General features: G+C 58.4%; 11 protein-coding genes across 11 annotated transcripts in view; 7 read left to right on the top strand and 4 right to left on the bottom strand.

The window, feature by feature from the left end:
- The window catches only part of SDRG_07278 (hypothetical protein), a gene marked incomplete at both ends in the record, with an annotated part of 1,305 nt that extends 1,240 nt beyond the window's left edge, over nucleotides 1-65 (top strand). The window contains one exon of the mRNA XM_008613100.1: nucleotides 60-65. Within this exon, the coding sequence (XP_008611322.1) occupies nucleotides 60-65 (6 nt within the window). The remainder of the gene's footprint in view (nucleotides 1-59) is intronic.
- Nucleotides 66-183: 118 nt separating this feature from the next.
- Nucleotides 184-1,794, top strand: SDRG_07279 (hypothetical protein). The gene has a single exon (XM_008613101.1). The coding sequence runs from the start codon at nucleotides 252-254 to the stop codon at nucleotides 1,701-1,703; it is 1,452 nt and encodes a 483-aa protein (XP_008611323.1). The 5' UTR covers nucleotides 184-251; the 3' UTR covers nucleotides 1,704-1,794.
- Nucleotides 1,795-2,248: 454 nt separating this feature from the next.
- On the top strand, nucleotides 2,249-3,565 carry SDRG_07280 (hypothetical protein; the record flags this gene model as incomplete). Its single annotated transcript, XM_008613102.1, has 6 exons — nucleotides 2,249-2,745; nucleotides 2,794-2,951; nucleotides 3,003-3,068; nucleotides 3,121-3,180; nucleotides 3,228-3,311; nucleotides 3,365-3,565. The coding sequence occupies 6 exons, from the start codon at nucleotides 2,249-2,251 to the stop codon at nucleotides 3,472-3,474; spliced, it is 975 nt and encodes a 324-aa protein (XP_008611324.1). The 3' UTR covers nucleotides 3,475-3,565.
- Nucleotides 3,492-4,743, bottom strand: SDRG_07281 (hypothetical protein; the record flags this gene model as incomplete). Its single annotated transcript, XM_008613103.1, has 3 exons — nucleotides 3,492-3,857; nucleotides 3,905-4,261; nucleotides 4,306-4,743. 3 exons carry the CDS (start codon nucleotides 4,741-4,743, stop codon nucleotides 3,492-3,494), a joined length of 1,161 nt encoding a protein of 386 aa, XP_008611325.1.
- Nucleotides 4,744-5,613: 870 nt separating this feature from the next.
- SDRG_07282 (hypothetical protein) lies at nucleotides 5,614-6,819 on the top strand. The gene is made up of 7 exons (XM_008613104.1): nucleotides 5,614-5,746; nucleotides 5,805-5,994; nucleotides 6,043-6,100; nucleotides 6,148-6,459; nucleotides 6,506-6,544; nucleotides 6,589-6,660; nucleotides 6,713-6,819. The coding sequence occupies exons 1-7, from the start codon at nucleotides 5,620-5,622 to the stop codon at nucleotides 6,779-6,781; spliced, it is 867 nt and encodes a 288-aa protein (XP_008611326.1). The 5' UTR covers nucleotides 5,614-5,619; the 3' UTR covers nucleotides 6,782-6,819.
- Nucleotides 6,800-7,682, bottom strand: SDRG_07283 (hypothetical protein; the record flags this gene model as incomplete). The annotated part of the gene is made up of 4 exons (XM_008613105.1): nucleotides 6,800-7,084; nucleotides 7,136-7,266; nucleotides 7,313-7,543; nucleotides 7,583-7,682. The coding sequence occupies 4 exons, from the start codon at nucleotides 7,680-7,682 to the stop codon at nucleotides 6,800-6,802; spliced, it is 747 nt and encodes a 248-aa protein (XP_008611327.1).
- A 276-nt stretch (nucleotides 7,683-7,958) lies between these two features.
- On the top strand, nucleotides 7,959-8,727 carry SDRG_07284 (hypothetical protein). Its single transcript, XM_008613106.1, has one exon. The coding sequence runs from the start codon at nucleotides 8,011-8,013 to the stop codon at nucleotides 8,698-8,700; it is 690 nt and encodes a 229-aa protein (XP_008611328.1). The 5' UTR covers nucleotides 7,959-8,010; the 3' UTR covers nucleotides 8,701-8,727.
- SDRG_07285 (hypothetical protein) lies at nucleotides 8,701-9,733 on the bottom strand. Its single transcript, XM_008613107.1, has 5 exons — nucleotides 9,570-9,733; nucleotides 9,312-9,518; nucleotides 9,136-9,266; nucleotides 8,840-9,090; nucleotides 8,701-8,791 (listed from the first exon to the last, which is right to left on the bottom strand). The coding sequence occupies exons 1-5, from the start codon at nucleotides 9,706-9,708 to the stop codon at nucleotides 8,782-8,784; spliced, it is 738 nt and encodes a 245-aa protein (XP_008611329.1). The 5' UTR covers nucleotides 9,709-9,733; the 3' UTR covers nucleotides 8,701-8,781.
- Nucleotides 9,734-9,841: 108 nt separating this feature from the next.
- Nucleotides 9,842-11,257, bottom strand: SDRG_07286 (hypothetical protein). The gene has a single exon (XM_008613108.1). The coding sequence runs from the start codon at nucleotides 11,027-11,029 to the stop codon at nucleotides 9,941-9,943; it is 1,089 nt and encodes a 362-aa protein (XP_008611330.1). The 5' UTR covers nucleotides 11,030-11,257; the 3' UTR covers nucleotides 9,842-9,940.
- A 43-nt stretch (nucleotides 11,258-11,300) lies between these two features.
- SDRG_07287 (hypothetical protein) lies at nucleotides 11,301-13,026 on the top strand. The gene is made up of 3 exons (XM_008613109.1): nucleotides 11,301-11,983; nucleotides 12,027-12,348; nucleotides 12,390-13,026. Exons 1-3 carry the CDS (start codon nucleotides 11,404-11,406, stop codon nucleotides 12,850-12,852), a joined length of 1,365 nt encoding a protein of 454 aa, XP_008611331.1. The 5' UTR covers nucleotides 11,301-11,403; the 3' UTR covers nucleotides 12,853-13,026.
- A 124-nt stretch (nucleotides 13,027-13,150) lies between these two features.
- SDRG_07288 (hypothetical protein) lies at nucleotides 13,151-14,657 on the top strand. Its single transcript, XM_008613110.1, has 3 exons — nucleotides 13,151-13,721; nucleotides 13,771-14,092; nucleotides 14,135-14,657. The coding sequence occupies exons 1-3, from the start codon at nucleotides 13,157-13,159 to the stop codon at nucleotides 14,598-14,600; spliced, it is 1,353 nt and encodes a 450-aa protein (XP_008611332.1). The 5' UTR covers nucleotides 13,151-13,156; the 3' UTR covers nucleotides 14,601-14,657.
- Nucleotides 14,658-15,819: the final 1,162 nt, after the last annotated feature.

Below are 15,819 nucleotides of genomic sequence, written 5' to 3' on the forward strand. Positions count from 1 at the left end.
TCGCAGCTGCACAACGAAAGAGCTACTGTATATGTAGTCGAAAACACCTCGTAGGATAGCTCTAGACGAAGAGTGCGGCTCGGTGGACAGGCTTGTCGGTGCAGTGTAAGTCTGTGCAAGAGCTGCTTCGAATTCCTACTCGAACGGTCGACGATTCTCAAAATGCAGGATTTCGCGTTTCGAGTTTTTCCGTGGTTTGAAACCAACGGCGAAACCCGAATCTTGGGCCAAGGGTCGACCCACGCTCCGTCATGGCCGAGGCTGCGCACGGGTACGACTTTGTGTATCTCAAGACGGCCGTGGGCGCGCCGCTGGCCGAGGCGCTGGCGCAGCTCGCTCTCGACCAGCCCGAGGATCCGATTGAGTACGTCGGCAAGTACCTTCTCAAGTACGTTGCGAACGAGAAGAAGCGCCACGAGCGGGCGAGCGTGACCGTGCGCCGCAAGACGGACTCACAGGTGCTCGCAGAAGAGGAGGCCAAGCGCAACGAGTCGCTCCGGAAGCTCAAGCTCGCGCACGACGAAGCGCTCATTGCGGAAAGCACCACGCGAGAGCTGCTTCAAAAGACGGACGACGTCGACATCCTCTGCAAGCTCGTGATCTCCAAGCTCCTCTTAGCGACCGGCGCCGAAGCGTGCTACCTCGGACGCAAAGTGAGTGATGCCGAGGGCGCCAACTTTATCGAATGGTTTGCTTCGTCCGAGAACTCGACCTGCGTGCTCGGCAAGTTCATCTCGGAAGAGACAGGCTTCACCTACGACATTCTCCGCGAAGTCGAGGACCCGAATGCGACGCCAGACGAAGAGGGCAACCTCCCGCCACCCGCGATTCCATCGTTTCTCCACGTCGAGAACGTCATACGCGAGCCGCGCCTCAAGTACTTTGGCATCCCGCGCATGGGCGCGTACCTTGTTCGGGGCCTCAGATACAACATGTACCTCCACGACGACATCGTCCAGCTCTCGTCCGACTCGATCTCGACAATCGAGAGCTGGCTCGTCATCGCTGTCGACACGATCGGCCAAGCGAGGCCGTTTTCCCCGGAGAACATTGAGGCCTTTCTCAAGTGGTCGTCCGCCTTTGCTGACGCGTTTGAGCAGTACGAGAAGCGGGCGTACACGGCGCAGGTCGAGTGGAAGCGCGCCGAGGACAAGGAGGCAAAAGGAGCTCTCGATGAGCTCCGGGACGCTGTCTCGACGAGCGACGCCCGCATTGCGTCGGTCCTCGAGCCGATCGAAGACGAGAACGCCAAGGCGCTGCAGGAAGCCACGATGAAGTGCGACGCGCTCGCGACAATCGTAGCCACCAAGTACTTGACGCAAATCGGGAAGCTCGCCGCGTACCTCCTACCGTTCAAGCTGCCCGTGCTTCGGACGCTTTCAGCGGTCCTCCGCCTCGTCTTGGATGCCCCCAAGGACGCGTATTTGAGCGCCGCAACCAAGCTCCCGACGTGGGACAAGCTCCGCTTGGCACTCGAGCCCGAGACGTTTGCATCTGCGTTCCAAGCATTTAACGCGATCGAGGCGCGGCCGAGCGTGACGCAAGAGGCCAAAGACCTCCTTGGCGAGACCAGCCTCGACGACGTCGAGCCTGCGGGCCCCGTCGTGAGCGCCCTCTTCATGTGGCTACAAGCAGCATGCGGCGTGGTCGACGCCATCGCCGAGGCCAAGGCGCGCGAGGCCGAAGCCAAGAACGACACGTAGATGCGTAGATGCGTAGAGGCTGTGTATGTACATATCTCGTCAATGACGATGCTTGCGTGCTGCCATTATTCGCATGGCATGTTGTCTCTAGCGTTTTAGCGATTCGCCGGTTGGTGGTGGTGTTGGAGAGCTCGCTCGCTCTGTCCTCGCATCCATGGCACCTTGTCATGCGAGGTGTCATCTCACGGCTCACAAGGAGAGGCGACGGACCAATCGTGTGCCCTGGCGGCGACAAGACAGACCGCGTTGCCACCGATAAGAAGGCCACTGACGTCGTGGTGTCGGCACCGACGTGTACATACCGGTATGCGTCCTGTCGCCGGGCAACTAAGCTAACTCTCTGTATCTAAGCAAATCTTGCTTGTATACTAATAGTTGGCTTATTGGTGTCAAAGCTATCTGCCTCGGTGGACGCGCGCAATGCACGCAGCAACGGCGACCTGGACGTGAGCCTGACCAGGGAAGTGCGAAGTTCGAAAGTGCGACATGTGGTCGAAGTTGCGGATGTTGGGCCGTGCGCATGGCAGTCGCAAATCGAACAAGTCATGGCTGGCAACTCCAAGAAGCGTCGGACGCTCGCGGACGCAGACGAGGACCTGCGGCAGTACCAGTCGCGGCTCGCGGAGGCCCGCAACAAGATGATCCTCCTCGCGCGGGAGAACGCGCGCATGAAGGTGCTGCTCCAAAAGTACATGGAGAAGGACGAGTCGCTCGCGTGTTCGTCGCAGCTCAGCACGGCGACGAGCGCGGTCATGAGCCAGTCGCTCTCGTCGCAGCCGTCGGCGCTGCAGTCGATCAACGAAGCGCCAACGTTGAGCCAAGACGAAAACATGGCGCTCGCCGGCGGCTCGCTCGCCGACGAGCTCTCGTTCGAGTCGTTTGGGTCGTCGTCGCTGAGCCAAGACTTTAGCGCGCCGTCGCTCGGCAACGACGACTTTGTGTTCGACAGCCAGCTCAGCCAGATGGACGAAGTCGCGAGCACTGCGCACCTCGACGAGATCATGACGTTCCTCGAGAAGCAGGAGGCCCTCGACACGGAGCGGTATGAAGCAATCAATCGCTCGAACACGGGCAAGTGACCTGTACCTAGGCTCTTTGCCGCGCAGAACGAAGTTGTCGAGCTGCGCAAGTCGACGATGGTTCCCCGCGTCGGTGTCGGCGTCTTGATCTACTCGCCCAAGTACCCCGGGTGCGTCTTGATTGGCGTCCGCAAGGGCTCCCACGGCGCCGGCAAGCTGGCACTCCCAGGTTCGATGCACATAGCGGCTGTTTCAGCAGGAATGACCTTTGCGACGCCAGGCGGCCACCTTGAGTTCGGCGAGTCTTGGGAAGAGTGCGCGATACGTGAAGTGAAGGAAGAGACGAGTACGACGCGAATGCAATATCTCGATGGTCGCCTAAATGTGCGTGTTATTAGATCTAGACATTGCCAACCCCACGCTGGCGTACACGACCAACGACTACATGGTGGCCGACGGTAGGCCATGAATGAACTGTTGCAACGGGCCAATCTCTTTTGGCTAGAAAAACACTACATTACCATCTTCATGCAAGCGACGATCACGGCGACGCAAGTGCCCGAGCTCACCGAGCCCGACAAGTGCGAAGGTAGCAGCCTCCTACAAGTCGTTGATGGATACGAGTATGGAAACTAATGCTAGGGTGGGTGTGGCAAGACTGGGCGTCGCTCAAGCTCCCGGAGCTCCAAGCCCGCCTCTTCATGCCACTGCAGCAGCTAACGACGAGCCCGTTCACGCTGCCGCCGCTGTAAAGAAGCGTGTAAATAGCTTACGAGCTTAACGTTGTGTACTCGATCAATACCATACCGAGGACGCACAAGAGCGAGAGACTCACGGCCTGCAGCATATGGTACACGAGCTCGCCTTTGGCGGCGTCGACGGGCGCCCCTCGCGGCGGGTAGTAGATGGTCGGTGGTGGCACGTCAGCGGCGGGCGCCGCCAAGATCATACTCGGCGCCGCTAGGTCGTGGGGCGCGTAGAGTGGTGCAGCCAATGCACTCGCGTCGTGCTTGGAGCCGCACCGGTGAAACGTCAGGTAGAGATCGGGGGCATTGTTGGGGTCGCCGACGATCGAGCCCATGAAATCGTATTGCTCTCGGGGCTTGGACGGCAGCACGGACGCATCGATGCTGACCTACACGGAGACGACTGTCCAAGCGCCGATCGCCGTCAACGGCGTACCATGCCGAGGTGTTTGGTGTACACGAGGGATGTATGGATGACAGAAATGTCGAGGCGCCGAAAGCTGGGCGAGCACACCAAGGTGATCGGTGTCGGCCACTGCGGCGCGCGCTGGTGCTTCATGACCATCGAGCGGTGGAGCACTCTTCCGGAGGGAAATTCCTTGATGAGCAAATATGCGTGGATCGGGCGGTGGGGCTTGACGACGCTGAGGTCGGTCACGGACGCGTGCGAGATCTCAAAGCAGCACGGCGCTGTTGTAACGCAGGACGAAGCGCTCGAGGACGACAGGCGCGATGACGCGGTCGAGCTCGAGACGAACGTGTCGACGAGGCTGTCGATGCTCTCGCACACGACCTAGAAGTACAAATGCAACGTAGCTACAACAAAGATGCGTCTACCTGCTGCGCGCTGTGGGCGGACGCCGACAAGCGGCGTGACAAGGCCCGTGGTCGGTGGCTGTGCGACGACGTGTGCACGATCGAGGCAATGAGGAGGTCGTCAGTCCACGTAATGACCTCTTCAAAGAGCACATCCTTGACATAGCCGGCCTCGGTAATGTAGCGCGTCTTGGTGGCTCGCGCCGCAACGCTTGCGATCGCGTCGACGGCGTGCACGAGCTGGCTCCACTCGGTCATGCCGGGGCCGACGAGGTAGGCGAGCACGTTAGTCGCGCCATGCAGGACGCAGCCGTCGTAGGTGCGCAAGACGACGTCGTCGTCGAGGACGTCCCGCAGGAAGACCGGGTCGTTGAGGCGGTAGAGGGCCGCGTACGTTGCATGCTGCGTGCTCGGCGTGCCCATCCCTGTCGGACAAATAAATGCTGGAGTAAGAAACATGCATCTTGTTTCTATTTATAAAAAGAAAGATCGCAGCTGTCAAATATGGCGCTTGCCACAAAAGTTGGCGACTTGGTGCAATTCCACGAAATTCCACGAAATAATTCGTCAAAAGTTGGGAAACGATGCGCCGATATATCTTCGTTTTGGGCGAGGCAAGGCAGAACGAACGCTCCACGGACCAAGCTCAACAGTGTTCCAAGTTGAGAAACTAACATTTGCTGCCAGGATCCCACACGAGTCCCCGCTGGCGCATCCCTCAACCCTTAACACCAAACAAAGAAGAATACCCAACCTCTTGATCACCTCCCTCTATATAGATACTGGCTAAGCTGGACGGTAGATAGACGACTTGCTACAGCTAGCTGCAGCAGACGTGTTGGAATGAACGCTCGGGCAAGCTGTGGCGCACTTGGCGTTTGACTACCGGTACTGAAACGCCAAGGCGGGAAAAGCAGCGCCGTTCTCGTTCACTGGCAAGCGAAGGCTGCTCAAACAGCTCAGACGACTTGGTCAACGTATGTACAGTGCGGGCTCGTCATGAGGCAAGACTAAATCCCGTTGGTGCCAGTCTGCGGACAGATCGAATGCGATGCACCATAATACCCAGCCGCCGATCACCTCTCCATCTCGCTCGGGATGCGCTCGAGGCAGCTGCATCCGTAGCTCCTTCGCATCTTCGCGTGGGACCCAAGCGACGACGGTATATGCCTGAGCGTTGCCGAGCGTATTGGGTGCTGGAGCTTTGGTTATAGCGGGGTTTAGCGCACTCTGATTTCGCGTTTATTCAAGATGACAACGTTTAACGCGATGGCGTTATTCCGGATAACAAGGTGTGGATTCCGGATGGCGGTGCTTCTTTCCGAATTTGCGGCGATGAACATCAAGGTCAACTGCTCCGCCGGCTCGCTGCGCCTCATGGGCCTCGCCCTTGACACGACGCTTCTGCAGCTCAAGCTGCGGCTGACGCAAGAGACGGGCCTGCCACCAGACCAGCAGACGTGTACATGCGCCTCGTCGTGGACACTGACGGCTACGAACACTCACGATACCTTGTCTAGTGCTGGCCGGATTTCCGCCCAAGCCCATCGTTGGCGACAACGATGCGCTCATTACAAGCGTTGGTATCACGTCTGGCTCGGCCATTCTCTTGAAGGAAGGCGTCGCGCTTCCATCGTCGTCGTCGTCGACGGCCAAGTTTCAGCGCAAGGTCATTGCTGGCGACAATAGCTGTCTCTTCAACGCGATCGGGTGCGTTCACTATTGCAAAGTGCTGCGATCCTCAGAGCTCGGAGGTAGGTTTTGCCTCGGGAAGGGTGCGACTGGCAATGGCGAGGCAATGCGGCAGGTCGTTGTGGTACGTTGCTACGTCGCGCGCCACGAGGTCCTCAGCGAGTCGCGCAGGACGCCATTGTGCGCAATCCCGCGCTGTACAACACAACGTTCCTGGGCCGACCCGTCGACGAGTACTGTGCGTGGATCCTCGACAGCAAGTCGTGGGGCGGCGAGATCGAGCTCTCGATCTTGTCGATGCACTTTCGCATCGAGATGCTTGTCTTTGACGTCATCAGCATGTCCCGGCTCTGCTACGGCGAAGACCAAGGCTTCACGCAGCGTCTCTTCCTCCTCTACGACGGGATTCACTACGACGCCATCACCGAAGTGGACGCCCGCAGCAAGGACAAGACCCTTTTTGCCATCAACGATTTCGCCAAGGTCTGTGTTTGCCCTTTCGCGCGTACCCACACTTGTGGTGGTTTAGGTTGAAAATGCCAGCGTCCTTGCCGTCGAAGCGCATCAGGTACCCACATCCCGAGCCTTGTCGTCCTCGACTGGGGTTTGTAGACACATCAGTACACGGACGTCGGCGGCTTTACGATTCAATGCATGGTCTGCCGCCGCGCCTTCAAGGGCCAGGTACTACTTGCATAATCGTGTAAGTTAAAATATCGACTAATATCTTGTATAGATGGAAGCGAGTGCCCATGCGCAGGAGACGGGCCATTACGAGTTTGGCGAAGTGTCGTCGCGTCAGTAGTAAAATGCAATACCACAGCTACGTTGTGGGGCCGTAGAGCACGACCGTGCGGTCGTTGAGTGGTTGCAGTGGCCTCGAGTTGGCTGTCTGCATCGCGTTGAAGAACGTAGCGACTTGCTTCGGGGACACACTACGAGGCTGCTGGCACATGACCCACTCGACCCCCTCGACAAACGGCGGTGTCGTGAGGGACCCTGCATAGCGGTAGAACGCATCTTGTGGCTGCACGAGGTTGCTGCCGTCAATGATCCCAATGTCAATGGCGCCTTGGTTCGCCCCGAGGTGGGGCAGGTGCGCCCAGATCTACTCCAAAATCGTGCAAATAAGACAAGTTGTCTTCTTTTGTCGACAGACCAGGTTCAGAAATGTATTGTCTTGATCGCCGTAGACAAACGCAAAGCCGAGAACGGCCAACGCGCCGCTTGTGTCTGCGTGGACGATGTGCAGCTCGAGCGGAAACTGAACGTTGCAAATCGTGTGCTCGCCTATCGCATCGGAGTTGTGAGAGTGACGACTCGGTCCGGCGCTGACTTGGCGTGTGAAAATGGAATTGAATTGGGCGGTAGGTCGTATCACCCAGCGTCAAGCTCGAGGCGTCGCCGCCCGACCACTCGATAAAGATATTGGGCCCGTCGTGCGACACCCTTGCTTGGCCTGCACCGTACTGTAGCTGGAGGCAACCAGTGTTTGGGATCGGCTCAAGCTGCGGAAGTGCAATCGGCGACTGGTGCAAGTGCAATTTCGCTTGGTTCTCAACAGTCGCTACCCCGTGTTAGCAGGGCACCTTGCTTGCGTACGTACTTGGGGCAGCGGGGTCGGGGCGGGGTGTCAACGTCGATATGCACGAGTGCCTCGAACGCGGCGCGTGGGTCGCACGCGGAATTGAGACGGTCGCACCCATACTTGAAGCTGCTTTGCTCCGGCGACAACAGGAAACGGGCTTGAATGGCCGTTACTCTGATAAAGGCGCCAATGGCGGCGGTGCTTTGCACGTGTCAACGTCAGCAGCGAACGTTAGGAACAGCGAAGAGCTTCGGGCCAACTCGACAAGGTGTGATAACCCGTAGCTCCTTTGCACCTTTGATCCCCATACACAGTACTGCAGGATGCTGGCTTGCGCGAGTATTTGAGGTCCTCCGCATATCGATCGAGCTGCAGTTTCGCCCACTCGACATTCTATTATTTTATGTAAACGCCACTTTTTATAAAAATACGCAGAAAGGCCAAGCATGCGCGTCGTGCAACTGCGCGTGGGCCGTGCGCGCGAGCTGGCGTCGGGCAGCTGGGACTGCGACTGTTCTGTGACGCTCGTTCAAGTTGGTAGCACCAACGTGCTCGTGGACACGGGCGGCGCGTGGGCGGCTGCGGAGCTCACGCAGTCACTCGTGTCGCGCAACATGACGCTGGACGACATTGCACTTGTCGTCTGTTCGCACGGCCACTCGGACCATGTCGGGTGCTTGGCCCTCTTCCCGGAGGCCACGCACATTGTGGGCCGCGACATCAACCGACGCCACGAGTACGCGGCCGCAAGCGTGCTGGCGCGGGACCAAACCATTGGCCGCTGCCTCGCGACGGTCGCTGCCGACGGCAAGATTGCCCATCGCGAGCTGCCTACAGCGCCGCTACGCGTGGTGACGACGCCTGGTCACACGGGCGCGTGCGTCTCGGTACTTCTCGAAGCGTCGAGTGCTTTTGCATTTGAACACGCGGATGGCCGCATTGAGGAGTTGCGCCGCGTTGCTATCGTGGGCGACCTCTGGGAGTGCGACGGCGATGAAAGCTGGTGGCGCGACCTCTCAGAAATGCCGACGCTTCACGAGTCGAGCCGTGCGTTTGTGCTGGCGTGGCACCCCGATGCGGTCGTGCCCGGCCACGGGCCTGCATTCTCGCCCCACCTCGCGCCATGCAACGAATAATACCAAGTCATTCAATTACGATTGCTGACTACTTGTCGTCGTGCTCCATAGATAATGAGAAAGGGCGCTCAAGGCACGTAGCTAGCAGAGCCTAGGAAAGACGCATGAGGCGAGCCTTCTTGGAATGTAGGCGGCGTACAAGGTGACCGTTCGACCGGTGACCGGCTGTGTCGGCCGGGCATTCGACGCACGCAGCGCACCAAACAGCGACGCGACTTGTCCCGGCGTCGCTATCCGCGGTCGCTGGGCGACAACCCACTCGACGCCGTCGCCCGACGCCCCCGTGTACTGGTAGTAGCCTGCTTTGGGCTGCACGAGGACGCTTCCGTCAATGCGCCCGACCGCCGTCGCTGCCTGGATGGTCGAGAGCTGAGGCAGACTTGGCCAGACCTGCCAGAGACCACATGTGAATGTCGGCACGCACACGAACTCTACCTGTTTTAGAAAGGCATCTTCGGTCTCGCCGTACTGGTAGACGTAGCTGACAACAGCCCAGCGGTCGTTGGGCGCCACGTGCACGACATGGAGCTCAAGCGGGAACTGCGCGCCCTCAATCGTGTGTTCGCCTATTTGAAATGTATTGGGTCGCCACTCCAAGGGTGCAAGGGTACTTGGTGTATGGAAATGGAATTGCACCGGCTTGTATTTGACGCCGCGCAAGGTCAAGGCCGCAGTCGCGCCTCCGTCCCACGTGAAAAAGATGTTGCACTCGTCGTGGGAGCCTCTTGCGTCGGCGGCGCCAAAGGCAACGACTGCTTTCTTTCCGTTGGGCTCGGCTTGGAGTCGTCCGATCGCAATTGGTCCTTGGTCGGCGCCAACTACCACATGCGAGTTTGAGGCCGCGACCAAGAAGCTCTTCATGCACGTACAGGGCATGTTGCAGGAGTTGCCATGCTTGGGCGGCGGCGGGTCCACGATCACTGGCGGGGCCACGGGCGTCGCCTGCTTCTTGGGACTCACCCGGATCGTACGGGGCGACTGCTTCTTCTTAGAGAGGTTGCAGCCCATTGCACTCTAAGCGTCTAAATGCAGCTCACGAAACGCGCCAGGTGCCACAACGCCTGCAAAGTCGGTCCTTTTATATAGAGCCTAACGGCGATGGTGGTGCCACGCAATTGACCAGTTGTCGCCCGCCGTGCCACGTTTGCTCAGCAATTCATTCAGTATGTGGTGGCGACAGTCATTTGTATGAAGGTTCATAACGCGTCAGTGGTGTCGCTGCGAAGAGATCACTTCTTAGCTAGCTACGCTTCGACTTCTTCGGTGCATTCCAATGCTCGGCGCGAATCCCGTCTTCGCGCGACGCGCAAAAGAGGCTAAAGGCGGCGCCGGGCCCCAGCGCGATCGTCGCCAGCATAAAAAGAACCAGCGAGCGTGCGGCACGACCAAGACCGTGCGCACTGCTCGACTCACTGACAACGAGGAGCGCCATCGACGTTGTGAGCGAGATCGCGTCGACGAGGAGGAACCACAAGGGAATCGCTTGGTTTGCATCCAACGGCATCGAGAGCAAGAAGGCAGAGAGGTCACGCAGCGGCGCAACGGACCCACGACGCACCAACGGCGCGACGAGAAACGTCCAATGGTGCAGCGTCAGCGCCAGCGCAAAGAGTCTGTAGAGACCGCTGGCGACCCTCGAGACCGTTGTCGCCGACGCTTTGGTCGACGGGTTGGACACGAGAACGCGGAGCAGCGGCAAGAGAAGCGGGAAGACGCTGGGCCAAAACTGAAAGATCACAAATGCGCGCTGAAAGTCGAGGCCCGTCGAGTGGATCATGACAAAGAAGATGGCACCGAACGCCGCCGTGCCAAACGCAATCGTCACGAGCAGCGGGCTCGCGCCGAGCGTGAGTTCGTGCACCGGCAGCGGCACGGCCACCGCCTTCCCGAGTGACTGCGGGTACGAGTAGAGAAACGACGGGATCCACATCATTGGCAGCACGACCGAGATCCCAAGGAGCTGGTACATGGTCGCTGTGAGCGCCGGCCACGCGCACGGACCGCGCGCGCGCTGGCGCGTCGACTCGAGGCCCATGAAGAGAGCGACGCCCAAGAGCGCGCTCGAGAGGAGATGGTTGGTCATCTCGACGCGCGATGGGATCGGAGACGCCTGCGAATCGAGAAAAAAGTGCGTAAAGATGCAGAGGAAGTTGTCCATGCCCACGATGCCCGTGCGTACAAAGCCGTCGTCGGCGCCGTCCGCGGGCGCGAGCGGGTACGGGGCGTGGACGCAGCGCGCCGGCGGCTTCCACGCCATGAGCGCGGGTCCGATGAGCGCGCATGTGCCAAGGGTGATGGCGAGACTTCCGATCCAACCGACAGCCCTCATTTTGCACTTTCCGAGGGCCAGCGTCCGAGCCCCACTTTGATGCCATTGGTCGATGAAGAGCCAATGAAACACGCGCTTTGTCGCTTGAAGCAAATCCGCGGCCACGGCCGAACAAATTGCCGCTGTGCTTCAAGTCGCCCGAGTAGCTTAGCTTGCTCGGCGCGGAAGAGCAGCGCGATGTCCAAGGAAATTGCAGCTCGGTGGCGCGTCCGAGAGCTCGGGAATGCGATTCGATAGACTTTGAGAGATGCAAACACACTGCCCCAGGATTGCCGTTGGAGCGTTTTACTTGCAGCGTTGCTGGACAGAAATGGCCGCCCAACGTCGATGTATTCGCATTCGTTGGTCGTCTCACTCACTCCATTGATTAACAAATGCAAGCCTTCGTGCAACTTCCCAGCCTCGACGTGGTCGACGGCAACAACCGAGACGAATGTGCGACCCAGCGACGCACCCGACAATGGCACACACAACTCGGCCTCATTAGCTTTGTTATCTTTGGTGCCGAGGCCTCGCGGGGCATCGTCATGCCGACGCTGTTTCTCTACTGCCAGTCGCTCGGTGGTGACCTCTACCTCATGGGCCTCCTCACGTCCGTCTTTAGCCTCGGCCGCCTCATTTCATCGACGGTCTTTGGGTACCTTTGCGACAGATACTCATTCCGCGCCGTGTACATCGTGTCGTCAATCATCGGCCTCGTTGGCAACGCGCTCTATCTGCTGCCGCACCCCCAAATTTTGCTACTCAGTCGCTTCCTTGTCGGCGTGAGCTCGGGCAACCTCAGCGTCTGTAGAGCCGATGTCGCTGCCAAGACCCACGTGGAGCATCGCCTCAAGTACCTCACCATGCTCGCACTCATGGTATACCTTGGCTACGCGCTCACACCAGGCATCGGCGGCCTCCTTTCACGCGTCGACTTGACGGTTGCGGGCCTCCACATCGATGCCTACACGAGTACTACACACGGCTATCAACGAATATCTCATGGGTTGTCTAGTCCCGGGTGTCCTCTTGGCGATCCTCAGTGCGATCTCGCTCCTGCTCATCATCTGCCTGTACGACGATTCGATTTCCGTCGACGACGCACCCGAGGCCAAGCCCAAGACCACGACTGTGACCACCGCGGCGTCGTTCGAACTCTCGGACACGCTTGTTTACACCGGCGTCGTGCTCTTTATTTTCCTCAACATCGTCGCCCGCGGCGTGCTCTCGATCTACGAGACCACCAACGTACCTCTGTTCGCCCAAGTAACGGGCGAGAAGAATTCGACGATGATTGCCGCCGCGTCGGCGTTTCAGTTCAACCTCGGTCTTCTCGGGTACTGACAACGTTTCCAACGGCTCTAATCTATGGTCGTAGGCTCGTCGCGTACTTCGCCATTGAAGTCTGGCACCACGCCGTCTCGGACGTCGCGTGGCTCGTCGGCGGCTTCCTTGCCTTGGGCATTGGCAACTTGATCCTTGCTGTTCGCACGACACCGACGTATGTGGAGCTCTGGCTCGGTGTCTTCTTCCTCTGGAGCGTCGGCAGTCCCATTACGACTGCCGTCTGTGTCTCGGCCATGTCCAAGATCCTCGGCACGCGCCAACAAGGCAAGTGGATGGGCCTCCTCGGGTCGGCTGCGTCGCTTTCGCGCATCATCATGCCAATGCTGCCAGCGCTCTTTGCGTCGTCGTTCGCGCCGCTCTTTTACATCAACGTCGGGCTCTGTACGGTCGCCATGAGTGCACTAGTAGCCTTTGATCTGATCGTGAAGCGAGCTAAAACCATGTCGCCAAGAGCCACCGCGGTTGTGCCCATCGCATCCCAGGCTGCCACGTAGGTCGGTCCGCCTCTCTCGTCATAGCTCCAGCGGTACAGCATTCTTGGCTGTTCGACTTGCAACATTTAACATTTGTCCTATACTATAAGCAGCGTTTCGAGATACGAGGAATCTAGAAAGATCATGCCAGAAGGACTTCTTTTGTCATACTAACTGGAAGCCCTTGAGTTAGCGCTATATGTTTGTACTACCTTCTATTGAGCTAGTGGTAAGAGTATGGAAGAGAGTGTCCATCCATGACGGTGAATGGCGTCTAAAATTACGGTCCCTGCCTCCGTTTCAACGCTTGACTCAAGATCGCAACATGTCTCACAAGTATGAGCCGCTGGTCGACGACGAGCGCAGCTCAGACGAAGTCGCGGCGCGAGCGCGCTCCTGGCGCCGTCAAATGGCGCTCATCAACTTCGTCATCTTCATCGCCGAAGCGTCGCGGGGTATCGTCATGCCGACGCTCTTCCTCTACTGCCAGTCGCTCGGCGGCGGCCTCTACGAGATGGGGCTCTTGACCTCCGTCTACAGCGTCGGCCGCCTCATTTCATCGACGGTCTTTGGCTATCTCTGCGATAAGTACTCGTTCCGCGCCGTGTACATTGCGTCGGCACTCATTGGCCTCGTCGGCAACCTCGTCTACGCTGTCCCCAGCACGCGCGCGCTCATCATCAGCCGCTTCTTCGTCGGCGTGAGCTCCGGTAACCTCAGCGTGTGTCGGTCCAACGTCGCGGCTATGACAACCGTTGACGTTCGGCTCAAGTACCTCACAATCCTCGCGATCTCGGTGTACTTTGGATATGCACTCACGCCCGGCCTCGGCGGAGTGCTCACGACAGTGGAATTCCATATTTTTGGCTTGCCCATCAACCCTTTCACAGGTTCGAGCATTGTCGTCGTCAGTGTCTGAGGCGCTCGTTGTATTGGTAGCTCCAGGATTGCTTCTCGCAGGCCTCCACCTTGCGTCGATTGTTCTTGTGGCCGCCACGTACGACGACACGATTGATGTGCGTGACGCGCCTCTCGCGAGCGTGGCACGGACACAGTCTTTGGCTACTTGGACAACGGATCTCTCGGAGAAGCTCGTCTTTGCAGGTCTCGGGATCTTTATTTTTCTCAACTTTGTTGCGCGCGGTGTGCTCTCGATCTACGAGACGATCAACGTGCCGCTCTTTGTCCGCGTCACAGGCGACGCAAACAACACGGTCGTGGCCGCCGCGTCCGAATTCCAGTTTAACCTCGGTCTCCTCGGGTAATGACACCTTGTACAACATCTATCTATCCAGTTGTCTAGGCTGCTCACGTATCTAGCCATCGAAATCTGGCACCATGTCGTCTCCGATAGCAAGTTGCTTATGATTGGGTTTGGCGGCCTCGGTCTTGGCAACTTGATTTTAGCGATGCACGCGACACCGACGTACACGAAGCTTTGGGTCGGTGTCTTCTTTCTCTGGAGCATTGGGAGTCCCATTACGACCGCCGTCTGTGTCTCGGCCTTCTCCAAGATCCTTGGCACGCGCCAGCAAGGCAAGTGGATGGGCCTCCTCGGCTCAGCGGCCTCGGTCTCGCGCATCATCATGCCGATGCTGCCGGCGCTCTTTTCGAACTTTACACCGCTCTTTTGGATCAGCCTCGCTCTGTGCCTCGTCGGCGCCGCGCTCTTGGTGCTCTATGAAGTGGCCGTGACACGAGAAGTGAATGCGGCGCTGCTGCTGTCGCCCCCGACATCGCCCTCGAGGAGTCACATGGAATACGAGTAGCCTTTAGAATAGTACGCGCGCGTATAAAATACTGGTATGCTAGTGTGTAGTTCTTTGCCAGCAGCTTTTATTTTGCAAGTGTCAGAACTGAGGCGCCCCATATTACGAAATATATTAGCTAATACATAATACATACCATCTTCAACCCCACCCATCCACCCACAATCCCCGTCACCACGTCCTTCACAGCACCGGACGTGGTTTGGTTCGTGGGCTTGGCCGCTCGGCGAGGAACAGCCACCACAAGAATCGCTCGAAAGATCAAACGAGCGGCCAATACTTCGGGCTACTTGAGCACTTTTCGAGAATTCATTCGAGGGGTTTCGCTGCCCGTTCCTTTTTATGTAGCACCTTCTGTTTCTGTGGTCGGCGGCTGGCGTACCAGTATAATCTGGTTCTGAAAGCTCAAACTTCATCGCCCGGTGCATCACTTCTGCAGTCGTCGACCTCGTGGAGGACCATGCAAAGCGCCTGCTTCCCTGAACGGCTTCCTAGGACGTTCTTCTGTCCTTCATCAGTGTCGCGCACGAGTAGCCTCGTCGCGCCCGTGGCACCGAGCGATGGCACGGTCGCCACGCAGCCAGATACCAAGTTGCCGCTTCGCGTTTGCTCTCGACCAATCAGAACGCATTCGAATCTCGAGCACTTTAATTAGTCACGCGATCCTGCACGGCCACGTTCCGACGCCAACGCATTTTATGCGACCTTCTATACAAATACAGAGTTCAAATAAAACGTGCAGTAAAAATAGAAAGGCCGGAACAAGATCGCCCGAATACTCTGCACCAGCATGGGTTGTACGATTAAGCTTGTTGTTTGTATGCGCAATGTACGGGACGTGAAAAATCGATTGCTTTGGACTCGATTCACGTGGGAAATACGTGGGATATGCAAGCAGCTGCATAGTTGAGGCGGTGGATCCCGAGGAGCCCACGCCCACGCCGACGACGCCCATCATCCAATGGTCGTCGCTCCGGATCTGGCCCGCGGTGGATCGCTGAAAATTCATTTTGTGGTATTTTCGACCCTTTTTTCAGAGCCATTTTCCAATTCTCCAGCTCGAGCGCATGAGCAACACCGACGTCGTCAAGCCGCCGAGCTACGCTGCCGTGCCGGCGCTCACCGTCGTGCCCGAGTACTCGCCCGAGAAGCGCCGAGGCCGGTGGCTCTACCAAATGGCGCTGGTCAACCTCGTCGAGTTTGCGGCCGAGTCGTCGCG

This window comes from Saprolegnia diclina (genome assembly GCF_000281045.1).
Source record: "Saprolegnia diclina VS20 unplaced genomic scaffold supercont1.21, whole genome shotgun sequence".
In the NCBI taxonomy this organism is placed as follows: domain Eukaryota; phylum Oomycota; class Saprolegniomycetes; order Saprolegniales; family Saprolegniaceae; genus Saprolegnia; species Saprolegnia diclina.

Coding starts and splice junctions, on each gene's coding strand:
- SDRG_07285 (XM_008613107.1), bottom strand. CDS start 9,708: ATGGGCTGCAACCTCTCTAAGAAGAAGCAGTCGCCCCGTACGATCCGG. Junction 9,519..9,569: donor CAACTCCTGCAACATGCCCT/GTACGTGCATGA, acceptor CGCATGTGGTAG/TTGGCGCCGACCAAGGACCA. Junction 9,091..9,135: donor AAGATGCCTTTCTAAAACAG/GTAGAGTTCGTG, acceptor GGTCTCTGGCAG/GTCTGGCCAAGTCTGCCTCA.
- SDRG_07287 (XM_008613109.1), top strand. CDS start 11,404: ATGCAAGCCTTCGTGCAACTTCCCAGCCTCGACGTGGTCGACGGCAAC. Junction 11,984..12,026: donor CCACATCGATGCCTACACGA/GTACTACACACG, acceptor TGGGTTGTCTAG/TCCCGGGTGTCCTCTTGGCG. Junction 12,349..12,389: donor TTCAACCTCGGTCTTCTCGG/GTACTGACAACG, acceptor CTATGGTCGTAG/GCTCGTCGCGTACTTCGCCA.
- SDRG_07284 (XM_008613106.1), top strand. CDS start 8,011: ATGCGCGTCGTGCAACTGCGCGTGGGCCGTGCGCGCGAGCTGGCGTCG.
- SDRG_07288 (XM_008613110.1), top strand. CDS start 13,157: ATGTCTCACAAGTATGAGCCGCTGGTCGACGACGAGCGCAGCTCAGAC. Junction 13,722..13,770: donor GCCCATCAACCCTTTCACAG/GTTCGAGCATTG, acceptor TTGTATTGGTAG/CTCCAGGATTGCTTCTCGCA. Junction 14,093..14,134: donor TTTAACCTCGGTCTCCTCGG/GTAATGACACCT, acceptor CCAGTTGTCTAG/GCTGCTCACGTATCTAGCCA.
- SDRG_07282 (XM_008613104.1), top strand. CDS start 5,620: ATGAACATCAAGGTCAACTGCTCCGCCGGCTCGCTGCGCCTCATGGGC. Junction 5,995..6,042: donor TGTCTCTTCAACGCGATCGG/GTGCGTTCACTA, acceptor GCTCGGAGGTAG/GTTTTGCCTCGGGAAGGGTG. Junction 6,101..6,147: donor CAATGCGGCAGGTCGTTGTG/GTACGTTGCTAC, acceptor CGAGTCGCGCAG/GACGCCATTGTGCGCAATCC.
- SDRG_07286 (XM_008613108.1), bottom strand. CDS start 11,029: ATGAGGGCTGTCGGTTGGATCGGAAGTCTCGCCATCACCCTTGGCACA.
- SDRG_07279 (XM_008613101.1), top strand. CDS start 252: ATGGCCGAGGCTGCGCACGGGTACGACTTTGTGTATCTCAAGACGGCC.